Genomic DNA, 15,070 nt, shown 5'->3' on the forward strand with positions numbered 1-15,070 from the left:
CTTACACCTTCTAGAGCACGTTGGGTGGCACGGGATACATGCGGACGTGCATTGTCCTGTTGGAACAGCAAGTTCCCTTGCCGGTCTAGGAATGGTAGAACGATGGGTTCGATGACGGTTTGGATGTACCGTGCACTATTCAGTGTCCCCTCGACGATCACCAGTGGTGTACGGCCAGTGTAGGAGATCGCTCGCCACACCATGATGCCGGGTGTTGGCCCTGTGTGCCTCGGTCGTATGCAGTCCTGATTGTGGCGCTCACCTGCACGGCGCCAAACACGCATACGACCATCATTGGCACCAAGGCAGAAGCGACTCTCATCGCTGAAGACGACACGTCTCCATTCGTCCCTCCATTTACACCTGTCGCGACATCACTGGAGGCGGGCTGCACGATGTTGGGGCGTGAGCGGAAGACGGCCTAACGGTGTGCAGGACCGTAGCCCAGCTTCATGGAGACGGTTGCGAATGGTCCTCGCCGATACCCCAGGAGCAACAGTGTCCCTAATTTGCTGGGAAGTGGCGGTGCGGTCCCCTACGGCACTGCGTAGGATCCTACGGTCTTGGCGTGCATCCGTGCGTCGCTGCGGTCCGGTCCCAGGTCGACGGGCACGTGCACCTTCCGCCGACCACTGGCGACAACATCGATGTACTGTGGAGACCTCACGCCCCACGTGTTGAGCAATTCGGCGGTACGTCCACCCGGCCTCCCGCATGCCCACTATACGCCCTCGCTCAAAGTCCGTCAACTGCACATACGGTTCACGTCCACGCTGTCGCGGCATGCTACCAGTGTTAAAGACTGCGATGGAGCTCCGTATGCCACGGCAAACTGGCTGACACTGACGGCGGCGGTGCACAAATGCTGCGCAGCTAGCGCCATTCGACGGCCAACACCGCGGTTCCTGGTGTGTCCGCTGTGCCGTGCGTGTGATCATTGCTTGTACAGCCCTCTCGCAGTGTCCGGAGCAAGTATGGTGGGTCTGACACACCGGTGTCAATGTGTTCTTTTTTCCATTTCCAGGAGTGTATTTCCATACTGTATTCTGTCACTACCTTTCGTCTGAAATAGTCTGTTGCGTTTCCTTAGACTATACATTCTCGCATCTGCTGGTCAGCTGCATTTCGCAGAGGCTACGTTAGTATCTGTCTGGTATCACCTGTCAATGATTTCACACCACTTACTCGGGTAACCAACTCCGGTGTGTGACGTTGCGATGTAGCTGCTGTATCAGGTAGGGAGCGAGTGCTGGAAAGTGCGCGTCGTTGTTGTCAGCCACGTGAGGGGGCGGCGGCCGCTGTCTAGCAGGCCACTGACCAGATGTAACTTGGAATTGCCGTCACTGTTAGGTAGAATTGTACCGCCGCATGCTTGTGAACGGCGAGCAGATAAGACCAAGATCTGACTCCGGTAAATCTAAAAGCTTCCAATATTCACTAAAAACATGAAAACCAGTTCTACAACTGTTACAGAAAATCTGATTACAGCCATGGAATATCAATAAAGAAACGAATACAATAAATTTATTATCATATTTATACAAACAAATATTAGAAAAGTTATTAACATTTATGTGTAAAATTATAACAACGGCACCAAAAGCTATAGCCACGCTATGTACGCATAGCGATACGTCATTGGATAGGTCCTGATGTCAGCTATAAAATCACCATAGCTATTCATTGTATTTTGAACAAACGCACCACTTGTAAATGATTTATTTAATATTTATTAACATACTGCCAAAACAAATAGTTTTCACTTCACAATCACATCACCAACAATCGCCTTGGGCAGATTTAGAAGGGTTTGTATGTCTCTGATGGAATTGTCACTTAGGTGACATCCAATGACTAGACCACATGCGCACTCACTGAGCACTCCTAACCGCCCCTTTCTTCTGTTACTGAGCCATTTGATTATTCATACAGCCTTTCACTTCTTGAACTTGTTAAACAGCTGGGAGGATTCACTCTCTTTCATTAAAAACAACCATTCATTTTGGCTGGATGGATGTTATTAGAGACAAGACTGCTGATTATGATTTCGTTAACAGCGTTGAATTTACTATTTACAACCCCAATTTTTCTGCTAAACTTTATGATAGTAGTAGTGGCTACTCTCGGCAAACCGATTTTACTGTGCCAATGTACATTTCTAAGTCACAGCTTCTTTTGTTATGTAAGGGCATTCATTGCTCTGTCAGCGCGCCAGAAGCGGGTATTTATGAATGTTTCTTGATTTCTTTTGTATATGGCAACACAATGAAACAATTGCCGCTAGTTAAAAATACACAGTTCACAAATATTACAATGCAAGTTTTGTAAAGTTAGCTACATTTTTATTCTGGCAGCTTCCCGACATTGCTAAACAGGTTTAAAAGAAGGAATTCAAAAGTAGGACAAGAAATTCCAACATCAGAAAGTCCTTTTCACCCTAATTAATAATAACCTTTAAGCAGGTCTAGCCACAGTGCTGAACAGATATCAGTGATCAATCCACCCCCAAGAAAATTCAGGACTGTAAAGAAAGTACATGAAAATCAGTGTGATTTCTGAAAGTAATGGGGCAATGAAACGTGGTTACCTTGCTACTTGGGACAATCATCATGACAGACGTAACAGGGAGGGAGGGAGAGAGAGAGAGAGAGAGAGAGAGAGAGAGAGAGAGAGAGAGGAAGATGATGGAACCTTGAGGCAGCGTCTTTTAAGACGCTCAACAGACAGTTATTGGCTGCTGGGCCATGTAAAGAACCTCATCTTCACGAGAAACATTAGACATTTTTGTTTGCCCACCAACGCGAAGAAACTGCTTCTACTCGGCGGGAAACTGAAATGTGTTGGAACCTATTAAGCTTTTACCGCAGCTTCTTCTCAACCGCCAGAGTTTCTCTCTGTTCTGTTATCACTGTTTCACAATGAACTCCCAGCGTCTTTTTCTACCGTCGTATTTAAATAACCATTTCAATAACCTTACATGTTCTGGTTAAACAAAATTGGAGGAATATACTGCTTACGTTCAAGAACTTTACTAACTAGTTGCTTCCTCTCTTCCTCCTCAGGCACACATGAGAATAGCTCATACACATTGTAGGAAGTACGCTTATTTCTTCCAAACATATGAATTAATCTGAATGTACCAGTCAGTGTAATGTCCTGATATATGTCTAAATCTGAAATCAGTTTGTCAGCCCTTTTGGTGTGTTACTAACAGCCCTTAGAGTGGCCGTAATTCGTGGACGGCTAACCAAATCTAGTTCGTCTTCAAGCCTTGCAGAACAACAGGTATTAAGGTTTCCACAGGAAGTCTGTGTATGTAGTTTTCGAACATTTCGAAATGTTCCAAAACCAGCAACAACATTTAAAAAAAATGGCTCTGAGCACTATCGGACTCAACTGCTGAGGTCATTAGTCCCCTAGAACTTAGAACTAGTTAAACCGAACTAACCTAAGGACATCACAAACATCCATGCCCGAGGCAGGATTCGAACCTGCGACCGTAGCGGTCTTGCGGTTCCAGACTGCAGCGCCTTTAACCGCACGGCCACTTCGGCCGGCTCAACAACATTTTAAATTTTAAAGATTTAGTAAAATTTATGGGCATCTTCCACGATATGAAACTTATGTGCTTGCTACACATCAGAGGTCTTAAAAATTGTTCTCTTAAAACAGTTAATATTTTAAAATGTATTGCATGCAGTGCATGGGGAGATGACAGCGTGTCTCTTCCAGCGGTGTATAGTTTACGGTTGTATTATCAAAGCTGGAGGTACTAGATGAGACATAGTCTGTCGCAAGAGAATTAGGTCGATTAAGAACAGCCTCGTTGTCAGCACTTGGGCCAAGACTGGCGAGCCGCACATCATGTTGGGTGGTTGCTGCTCATGGTCAGCCATCATAATAAATACGTATATTCCCCATCCCAGGCGTCTGAATAACACAGCGTTGCCCGTCTGTAGCAAATTTTTCAGTAATTGTCCATGAATAACGACGTCTTTTAGAATTCGTTGAAAGAACTATCTTTTCGAAATGATTATATCGATATTAATGTTTTGCGCGAAGACAGAAGTAAATCATCGTCTTTACTTCTAAGGAGGGCGATAATTGTAAAACGACAGTCAGAGGGCAAAAGTTTTCCAACATGCTTCTGTTACCTTACCGCTTTTCGTACCCTCCAGAAATGTACCCAGCAGAAATAACACTCTAGGACATCCACAAGACACTTCTCTTCCAGCAGTATCAGAGGTAGAGGGTTGGTTTCTCTTGTGTGCGATGTAAATTATGCAAGGTAGTATAGCTGCAGAGGGGTCTCCAGCGTGGGATTATTACATTTGATCATAGAGACAGGATGAGAGCACTCACACCCATTTCCAGATTTAACCACAGACCTAAACTCATCTTTGCTGACGAGGCGAACAAGATAAATTTAAAATTTAGCCTATTGTCTCGATTGCAAAAAATGGCTCTGAGCACTATGGGACTTAACATCTGTGGTCATCAGTCCCCTAGAACTTAGAACTACTTAAACCTAACTAACCTAAGGACATCACTCACATCCATGCCCGAGGCAGGATTCGAACCTGCGACCGTAGCAGTCTCGATTGCAGCTCACGCTTGTAGTATGGAGATGTTAGTATGTTGCATAATGCATTTTTTTAACTTTCATCGTTGACCTTTGTTCTAATTTCAACACGTGTTGTCTGAGCAGTCTTACTCTCTTATATCTGCTGCACGGTTCTCTCATACTTTATGGTTTTCCTGAAGCTGTACTGGACTAACATTTACCCGTTCTTTACTGACAGTGCTTTTGTGATTATGATGAAATGTTATTGATATGTTGCCTGTGTCTTCTTACTTTAGTTTGCAAATGACGCAGAAATACACATTTATTCAGAGTTACAGAGGGTGTACCAGGCGAAATGGTCCGTATTCAGGGATATGACAGGAACGACCATTCGAATCAGAAAGGTCTGGTAACCATGGGCTCTAAAATGTATACCTTAAGCGTTACGAGCACTTCTCCGATTCTGTGAAATAAATATTCTCTGTTGCAAGCTCTTTGTTTTCCATGTTTTGAGAGTTGGTAGCATGAACCGAAAAAAGAAAAAAGTCTAGCAAACATGGACTCTGAAATGCGTATTTGACAGCCATGGGAACTTATCTTCGTTACTGTCAAACACATTCCTTCAACTGAACATGTTCTCATATCCCTTAAGGTATGCAGTTCAGAGCCTATATTTATTTGAAAATTTTTTCTTGTCTTGGTCCATACTACCTGCTCCTAAAATGGAAAGCAAAGAACTTACAGTAGAAGAGATTTGTTTCACAGTATCGAAGATGGAGACGTACACATAAGGTATGCATTTCAGAGCTAGTGTTAAACAGACTTTCTTTCAGTGATCGTCCCTGTTTTATCACTGAATACTGACCATTCTTCCTAGGACATTCTGTAGATACAGTCTCTTAGTACAACATTAAATGTTCATTGTCACAAAGTACACCTAAATACACTGAACGACACGAATTGCCAAGACATTTGAAAATTTGCAGATTCCTCCTCTCGATAAAGGGTATACAACTACGCTGCTATCTGTAAATATTTTATACATACTGATTTTAGCTTGGACACATCGACTTATTACGAAAATAAAAACATGAATTATAAGCAGAAAGTACAGCTAGAAGAAAACAGCTGAGCAATTTTTTTATTGCCATTCTCATTCTCTCTCTCTCTCTCTCTCTCTCTCTCTCTCTCTCTCTCCCCCTCTCTTTCTCTCTAAAGTAGTCCGGACGATTAACCAACTGCGACGTTGACGCTGACTCACAAATACAAAAAATGAGTTATTTTTTCTCTCATTTCTTACAAAATATATGTTTCGTTGTGTTGCAGGCGGAAGTAGAAGAGTTGGATGATGAACAAACTCCTATACCGAGTGAGGAGAGCCTGGGAGCAGAAAAGTCCGTTCCTGAAACAGCAGAAGAAACACCACCTCCGTCCAGATCAAGAGTATGCACATTGTTTCTTTATTATTTTTCATATTCAGGATAGGGCTGAAGGCGAAATTTTTCTCTTTCCTAGACCAGTACCACTAACAAGGATCTTTTTCATGATGAAATAGGCTCTAATAAAGCAGCTAGATATAAAAAACGTTATCTGCATTAAGATGTACACGAAACCTGAGACTCAAACTAAGCCCCAGGAAGTCACAGGTGATCCTTATATTGTGCCGAAAGTTAATCAGTGGACTATTTCGAGAAGCCGTTCCTTACGTACTCCTCCATGGTTTCCTATAACCCAATCACAAAACTGTAAACGTCCTTGGAATAATCGTAAACGAGGATATAATTGGGCAGAACATGCAGTTAACGACAAACACAGTAAAACCTATGACTGTTTGCCTAAGATAAATGCGTAACATTCAGTTGTTTGGCCAGATTAGTCCTCAGGCTCAGAGCGAATGCAGTCCGGTACGTATCATAAATTTGACATGTTCATTTTTCTTCAATGATTTCCTATCCGCTGGACTCAATACAGCTCAGCGTTCCACACTTGCAATATAATACCTTGTATTCTAGCATTTTGATTGTTCCTACGAATAGCACTAATGCTGTCTACATTTCACCTAATGGTTCTGGAACAAGCTATCCAATAACCGTGCTTTCTATTACTGAAATATGGGAAGTCCCTGTAATAATGAGATTAGAAATCGGTGGTTTCCTGCAAGTCATAAGAATCACCCACTGAAATTTTGAAATATTCAGAAAAAATACTGAGTTAATTTCCTGGCTGAAAAACTTCCGTTTACGAGATTTCTTGCCTGATTCTTGTTGCACGTTTGAATTGGAAAACTATATCTATGAGAGGCTCCAAAAATTCTTTCATAAATGAAAATGCATGGCGTCTGCTTCCAGTGAACAAGTCAGATGACTTTCATTACTCCTCCCTAGATGGAGATGAGTCATAATGATGTTCATATCTCAAGGGAATTTTAAGCAGGGCATGAAACTTGCTACAGTGTACTACTTATGTATAAAAGAGAACGAACACCTAAAGCTTGTGATGTTGAGGAACCACTAAAAATGTTAGGATTTCTTCAGACAGGCATTAAACAAAGCGCAGTCATACAGATCGACAGGTTTTTTTAGTTCATTGTCCATGACAGTGAGAAACGATTGCTGTTTCTTCTTTCCTTTTCTTTTCTTTGTAAGAATCTGTACATAGATAAACCTAAAAAGAAGCTACTAGTTGCTCATAAGAGTATATTAACCATATCCCGTGAAATGAAAGCCGAAATACAAACATATATATCAACGAAGTATTCGTTTTGAGACAGATTCCGATATGAACGCCCTCTTTTTATTGACGTCTACTGACAAGCGACTCAGGTCATTACAAGCAAATGGTGCTGGCATGACCAACACCTACATATACAGGGTGTAAACGATACCTTTTTACGACATATCACACTGGTTAAAGGGAGGCCTGGACGAACAAACTGATGTATGACACTTTTGGTTCACTACTTCAAATTGGTCTAAAAAAACCAGTTAAACTCTAGTGCATACACGCCAGGCGACTTCATTTCTTTTTCTCGCTAAAATCGACATTTCATATTAAAATCCCTTTGTTCTTTCACTTACAAAATGTAAAACTGACACTGTAAATTTGCCCTCAAATATAATGAATTTTAACAGCAAAATATTTACAGTTAAATTGTTTTGTTTGTCTGGCCTTCTTACTACGAAACTTATGTGTTTGTAAGAGTTAAGTTTAGATCTAATTACAAACTTAATTAGTTTCTGCATAACGTTTGAAAATATTTTTTATTTCATTACCGTCACGAGAGAGTTTAAATTAGTAATGTTAACGAAATAGCCGACTACGCCAGTGGCATAAGACAGAGAAATGATATCGAAAAAAACGCGCGAAGCGCATACGCTCTAGCTTCGGTGGGTTTTCAGGCCAATTTGGGGCTGGCTTCCGGCCTGATGGATCCCATGTGTCCCATATCAAAATGTTAAACTCGACTTCCTCTACACCACTAGACCCGTTGTAAAAAAATGGCTCTGAGCACTATGGGACTTAACATCTATGGTCATCAGTCCACTATAACTTAGAACTACTTAAACCTAACTAACCTAAGGACATCACACAACACCCAGTCATCACGAGGCAGAGAAAATCCCTGACCCCGCCGGGAATCGAACCCGGGTGCGGGAGACCTGTTGTAAACAGTTATCTTTTACACACCGTATACTCCGTAAGCTACTGTACACTGTATGGTGGGGGGGCTGTCCTATGGCATTCAAGTACTGACCAAAGAATGAATGACTGTCTGCTTGCCTCTGTACGCGCCCCACTCTCTCTCATGTTATTCTAGTGATCCCTACGCGATGTACTCGAAGATGGCAAAGTAATGGTCGCACTATATTAGCAGAATATTGCTTATCTGAACTTACCCAACAGGATTTTGCGAGAACTATGTTGTTGAATCCACACGTCAACGTAAAATGTTGACAACACATGCTGAGGTGTCACTAATGTTAGCGTGACGCCACTCCCAGCCAAACAACAGGCACGCATGATTATTAGTATAACTACTGATATTACTGCAGTTCTATTTCCAGAAACAACGTTTATTGAATGACACACAAATACTCTGCTTTGAGATCGTTGTACAATATTCCTAGCCTGTGACATTCCTACTCCGAGGCTAAGTCCAATTCGTGCACAATACAGTCCTCCAATACTGTGTAGGCCCTGCCGTGGACGTGGAAATGTGTGCTGTTGTCGAAGGATGACGGATTCCCTCCGGAAATTTGAGCTGCAATGAAGCTGTATCGGCATCTGCGAACGGGACTCGTGGGATTGGCTGCCGCTGAACACCTCGTTCCCACTCTGGAGAACAGTCCTGCAGGAACTCTGCAGAAACTCACTAGGATATCCGCAGGAACTCTCCAGAAACTTTTGAGGAACTCTTAACACACACACTCGATAAAAACAAGCCTGCTCGAGCTTGATGTACTGCAGCTTAAACAATCTGCTGCCTTTCCTGGCAGCCTGGTGTCCTGCGATGGAGAATTTTGGTCCTGTCATGCTGGATTGTCACATGTGGTTAGTGACTTGAAAGTGGTGATCACATTATGTCGCAGGTATAGCTCATACCAACAGCAAGACCGGCCACTGAAAGGTCGCCTTAGATGAACCTGAGGGCCAGTGTGCCGGATGAGGACATTGTTAAACAGCTGCACCTTCTCGTGGAAGAGACGAGCAGCCTGACGAACGGTCCTGTGCGACATCATAGCATAATCCCGCTTAAGTCCCAATAGTTCCATGAAATTCCGATAGGCTATGCATAGCCTTCAAAATGGCGTCTGCAACGGACGTGCATTCCAAGCAAAGAGCTGTCATTGAGTTTCTTTTGATGGAATATCATAGTATCGCAGATATTCACTGGCGCTTGCAGAATGTCTACGGAGACCTGGCAGTGAGCCGTTCAGCGACGCATCTGTCATCACGACATGGTCGCGCAAACGTCTCCGATGTCCCGCGTGCCGGCCGGCCGCACACTGCTGTGATGTGCTACTCTCGGGACATTTAAGAAACGACTTCAGCGTGTTGGTCGCCAAAAAATTTCAAATGAACGTCTCATCCACCATACAGCCCGAATCTCGCACGTTCCGACTTCCACCTGTTTGGCCCAATGAAGGAAGCAGACCGCGGGAAGCAGTACGTGAATGATGGGGACGTTATTTATGCAGTAAGGCGTTGGCTCCGACGTCGACCAGTAGAGTGGTACCACGCAGGCATACAGCCCTTCCCAGTAAGGTGGCGTAAGGCCGTCGCATTGGACGGAGATTATGTTGAAATATAGGGATTTGTAGCCGAAAGAGTGAGGAGTAATATGGTGTACGCGAATCCTGCACAAAAACCAACATGTGTTACTTTGTGAACGGCCATCGTACAAGATCTAGAGCAAAGGCCAAGCAACAAGCTGCTTGTATTTGTCACACCCTAGACAGTGCACCGCCTGGCATGTAGGAACAGAGCAGCGAAAGTGTGACGTCGGGATCCCATGAACGATGTCTGTACACAAGGCCATCATGCCACAAGGGGGCTAACACCCTGGAAACGTCCAGGAGCACCGCCCCAATATACTATTGACACTCCGGCACTCCTGGCCTATTTCACCAGCAAAAGAAGCTGATGAGAGAGATGTGGAGTGGCCCCTCTGCAAGCCGAACTGCTCGTCTGGCATGAAGCCCTCAGCAGCGACATGGTCAACAAGCTGCCTGGTGTAAACGCTCGGTAATTCTGTGGCAGCCAAGAACGTCTGCCATTCTTTGGCATAGCAACCACTTACAGATATTTCCCCATGGAAGGGTAGATACCAGGCCACAGGACAGCTTTAAAAATGCTGGAAAGCAGAAAATGAGCTGCAGAAGGCAGTTGCCGCAGGACCGTCTGCCTTCTTCAGACTGAGTGCTGGAGTTGTGGCCCAATTTCCTCCTCGATGATTGGCTCGATCACGTCTTTGTCATCTATGGCAACCAGAAAATCCAACAGGCACTCTCTCACCGGACAGATTTGCTTGTAGTCGATTGGATCCACCACCAGCGTGAATTTGTCTCCGAAGGCCTCAGCCAAGTGACTGGTCTTTACACCATGTTCACAGACAACGTCTCGTCCCGCCATCAGGGCAGAATCCGCTGCTGCCGATGAAGACACCGCTTCGTCATTCTCCAGGCGCTGTCATCTTCGATGCTGAGGCTAGCAGCTTTGCCCATCCAGTCGCGGTTGTGTTGTTCACTATTGCCCAGATTCCCCGACGCAGCGGGTTGAGGAAGTGCTTCATCACCGTATGACGGGTCAGCTACCATTGGTTGAAAATGCGGTTCTTCTGCTTGACAGCCTCTAGGATGGGAGGCGACAGATGTCACAAGAAGTCGAGAGGATGGGCCAGGCCTCTGGGACAGACTAGGTCCACCGACGGCAGTGTCTAACTGGAGAGGTGGTCCAGCACTGCATCAGAACCATTGACAGTTAGATCTGACGCAGTCTCAAATGAGCCGAGCACCTAGGTCCAGGAACACTCCTTGTCAACGGCGTGGAGGGAGCAGTGGCTGCTCTGCTGGTTAAGCCATGAAGTGCCACTTTTATCCTAGCATGCAAATATACTATAGATACACATTTTTGTTGCACGTGATATATGACGTGAAACATACACTGTACAACACAAAGCATCACTTTTTCAAAAGCCTGTAACTGGCTCTCATTGCGGTGCGTAAGTAAAGATTGGCTAGAAGGTGCCTACAAACTTCTTCTGTAAGGGTGGAAAAGTGTGGCTCCCTGCGACGTCACCCTCGGAACCGGGGAAGAATCAAACAGCAAGGTATCAATACATGCTAAAAAAGTGTTAGGTGGGATAATGACGTGACATTGGCACCAAATTTCACCACAATTCTACTCAACGACACTACGGATGTGTCACATCTCCTCTTACGCACATTTCATCCCTTCTTTCGACGCCTCTGCGATGGTACTCAGAACTGCGACGCCCAGCTTTAAAAATCGCGCTGTTTTCTTACGAATGGCAGAGGAAAACATTTCAGACAACGCCGCTCAGAATCGACACGAAAAGGTTTTACTGGGTGGCGTAAAAGGTATCAGTGAAGCCACCTCTTTTGTTTGGGCGTTGATTCCCACACATTTTGCAGTCGAAAACGACAGTTCGCAGTACAATGAGCTACAGGGCGATCTCCGTGACAATTGTTAACACTGCTAACACTCCCAGAGAATTCATCCTTTCTCTAAGGACACTGTAGGCCAGCAATCCCACTAAACATGATTGCACCCCTTTAGAGTACAGAGCGACCGCGTTCTTTCTCTGATGTACAGGACGGAACCACTAGGCATCGTTCAAAATGATTCGACGCAATTTGTACGTGATATGAAGCAGCAAAATTTGCTTATGCTTTTTCAGCCCTCCTGTTTCGTCGCTTCTGTGGCGTGAGCACGACGGGGTGTGACATTGAAACATGCGTAAATAAAACTCCAAAGTGTCCCTTTAAGGCCCCTTCGGTGTCACTCACCCACCTTCGTTGAGCGTGTAAAAATTGTAGAGACAGAACCGGTGACGAGAGTCTTAGCCGTCGTCTGGTAAGCTATGCTGACGCTTTTGTGCCTTCTAGTAGGTCTTCTCGAATTTGTGAGGTGTCAAGGGGGTTGCCTAGGATTCCGTCACAGCTTGTGACCGTTCAGTTAAATTTTTAAAGTACTCAACAAAGGCAGGTGGATAGCACCGAGGGTCCTAGAAGAATCCTTTGCCATTGCATTCATGTATGTGTCATTGTCGCACCACTCCGTAATCACGCCACAGGAGGGCTGGAAAAGCACAAGCAGCTTTTGCTGCTTCGTATCGTGGTTACATTTCGTCCAATGGTTTTGAACACCAGAGCAAAAATTGCGGTGGTACTGACCTCCAAAGGGGTGCGATCACGTTTAGAAGTGTTATTTGTCCGCGAAGTCCTTAGAGGCGGGCTGGATCGTCCGGGGATCAGTCTCAAAGGTTGTCAAGAACCTAGTCCTGTTGCTCATCACACTGCAAACTGTCGCTCTCGACTGCGAAATTTGTGGGCATCAACGCCCCGACGAAAAGGGTGGATTCATTGACACCCTTTATGCCGCTTTTGCGTGTCGATTCTGGGCGGCGGCGTGTCTGAAATGCTTTCGTCGGCCACCCGTAAGATAATCGCATTATTTAAATTCTGGGTACCTCAGTTTTGACCTCCGTCGGAGAGGCGTTAAATGAAGGGTTGAAATGTGGGTAAGAGGGTGTGACGACCTTCTGATCATTCACGACGGCATTTGGCAGAATTGCAGTGAAATTTGATGTCAACGTGACATCATTAACCTATCGCGCAACTCATATGAACTTCTGAGAGTGGTCTGTTTTCTCGCATGTGTCGACGCCGCACTGTTTTAAGCGTTGCCCAGTGTGAGGGTCAGACATCGCATGGTAACATACAGTTTTTATTTTGTTGTCCAATGTAATTATCTCTTTCTCCTAATAAAGCTGCTTCGATTTCTGGATTACTTGCTTTAATATTTTGCTGTATTCTTTGTAATTCATTACAGAGCTGTTCCTAGATAGTAAATACAGTCTCCTTTTTGTCCCACATGATATCTTTATTCCTTGTGTAATCCATGGTTTATTTTTTGACTTCTATGTGATTTGAGTTACATTTAAGGGAAAACAATTTTCAAAAGTGGAGGTAACTTTATTAATGAATGCTTCGTACTTTCCATTTGAGTCAGATGTATTGTAAACATCTATCTGGTTGATGTCTGAACAATTTCCTGAATTTCTCAATTTTTGACTTATTTATTACCCTCCTGTACTCAGGCTTAATAGATTTTTATGTTGACAAGTTTCAAAATTTAACACAAGTCGCTACATGTCGTGATAAGATAGCCCATTTACTATTGGTTTTGTAATATGACGTTTTTCGTAGATTTGTTTACAAAGATATTATCAACAGCAGTCTCAGATCATTTACATATCCTAGTTGCAAAGTTTACAGCAGGAAGTAAATTGAATGATAGTGTTACTGACTGCAATAATTGTTCACTGACCGAGCTTTTCAATAAATCCACATTAAAAATCACGAGCAACCACTTTTTCCTTGTTGTTTATTGTGAGATGGGAGAAGAGACCTTCCAGATTTTTTGTGAAGAGGTTAAAATTCCCTGAAGGTGACCTCTATATACCTACTATTATAAAGGGCTTATCACGAAATACTACTTCTGTTGCACAAGCTTCTAAGTGCTGTTCTGAGCAAAATTTATTAATATCAATATTCCTGAAATCAAAACTGTTTCCTACAAATATGGCAGTTTCCCCTTGCTCCATTTTTTCTCTACAGAAGTAAGAAGCTAAATTGAATCCTGCAACATTTAACTTGTATATCCAGTGGTCACACGATGTTCAGAGAGGCAGATTATATCAAATGGTTTGCTCAACTAATTCTTCAACACAAATAAGCAACTCATTAAGCACACCCCTTAGTGCTCGGATATTCTGATGCAACAAGCCCTGGCTGAATTACAACTGGATGAACCTAATTTTCCTGAGTATCTCTAGTTTCAATCAGATCCTGCCTGCATGAATTGTGTATCTTAAAATTTGGTTTCTGGCGGCCTGTTTTATCAATGTGGATGTCATTTTCAGACTGTCTCTGAACATCTTTTGTTTCTGCCCTCTCTACCCTAAAAAACTGTTGTTCTTTCACTTGTAACCACTGGTACTTTACCACTTGTGACAGTGCCGCCCCCCCCCCCCCCCCACCCCCCTTAAGTTATTTGCTGTTATCCCAGACAGTTTTCCCTTCACTTTTTCTGTCGAGGTGAAGGCCATGCCCAATATAGTCTCACCTGCTGATCGAGTCAACATGTACCACACCGATATGAGACCCCAAGCAGCCGTTCCACCTCTAAATTAACTCTCCTAACAGAAGAATTTAAATGGAACCGGTCATGGCGCCTCAGAACAGACAAGCCCAACACCAGTACGCCTCGTTGCTGAAGTTATCTTTAGCAGGTCACTCAACTGGATAACTAGGGTTCCTATTTATGCTGTTGCCGGTCCCACTCACTATTAGCACCGTGTCTTCCTTTGTGAAGTCTTTGCAAAGTGAACCTATATCCTCAATCACCTGACCCAGACTTTCATTAGGTTCAAAAAGCTTGTCACCTGATAACCTGTTCTTAGTTCATCCTGCAACAGTTGGCCATCATCTCTGCCACGTGAACTACCTAACAACAAAACTTCCTTCTTTTTCACAACTTTTTCTGGCTTCTTACTTTTCAAACACTTTTTGAAAGTTTGTTGCGTCCTGTCTACTAAATCTACTTGTGGCTCAACAGTTTCCAACTGTGACAACATATCAAACCTGTTTTCCACATTCACAACCACATTGTCTGAGGATGTCCTATTCTTATTTCTTCTATGACCTGTTGTCACTTCCCACCTCTCTTTTCCCTTCTCCCCCCTTAGCTTTTCCAGATCTT

At 43.9% G+C, this 15,070-nt stretch overlaps 1 protein-coding gene across 7 annotated transcripts in view; it reads left to right on the plus strand.

The window, feature by feature from the left end:
- The window catches only part of LOC126248617 (cAMP-regulated phosphoprotein 21), a 1,051,584-nt gene that overhangs the window by 646,134 nt on the left and 390,380 nt on the right, over positions 1-15,070 (plus strand). For all 7 annotated transcript variants that reach the window (XM_049949775.1, XM_049949778.1, XM_049949781.1 and 4 more), the window contains one exon: positions 5,891-6,007. In XM_049949775.1, the coding sequence (XP_049805732.1) occupies positions 5,891-6,007 (117 nt within the window). The remainder of the gene's footprint in view (positions 1-5,890; positions 6,008-15,070) is intronic.

The sequence above is a fragment of the Schistocerca nitens genome, chromosome 3, assembly GCF_023898315.1.
Source record: "Schistocerca nitens isolate TAMUIC-IGC-003100 chromosome 3, iqSchNite1.1, whole genome shotgun sequence".
Classification (NCBI taxonomy): domain Eukaryota; kingdom Metazoa; phylum Arthropoda; class Insecta; order Orthoptera; family Acrididae; genus Schistocerca; species Schistocerca nitens.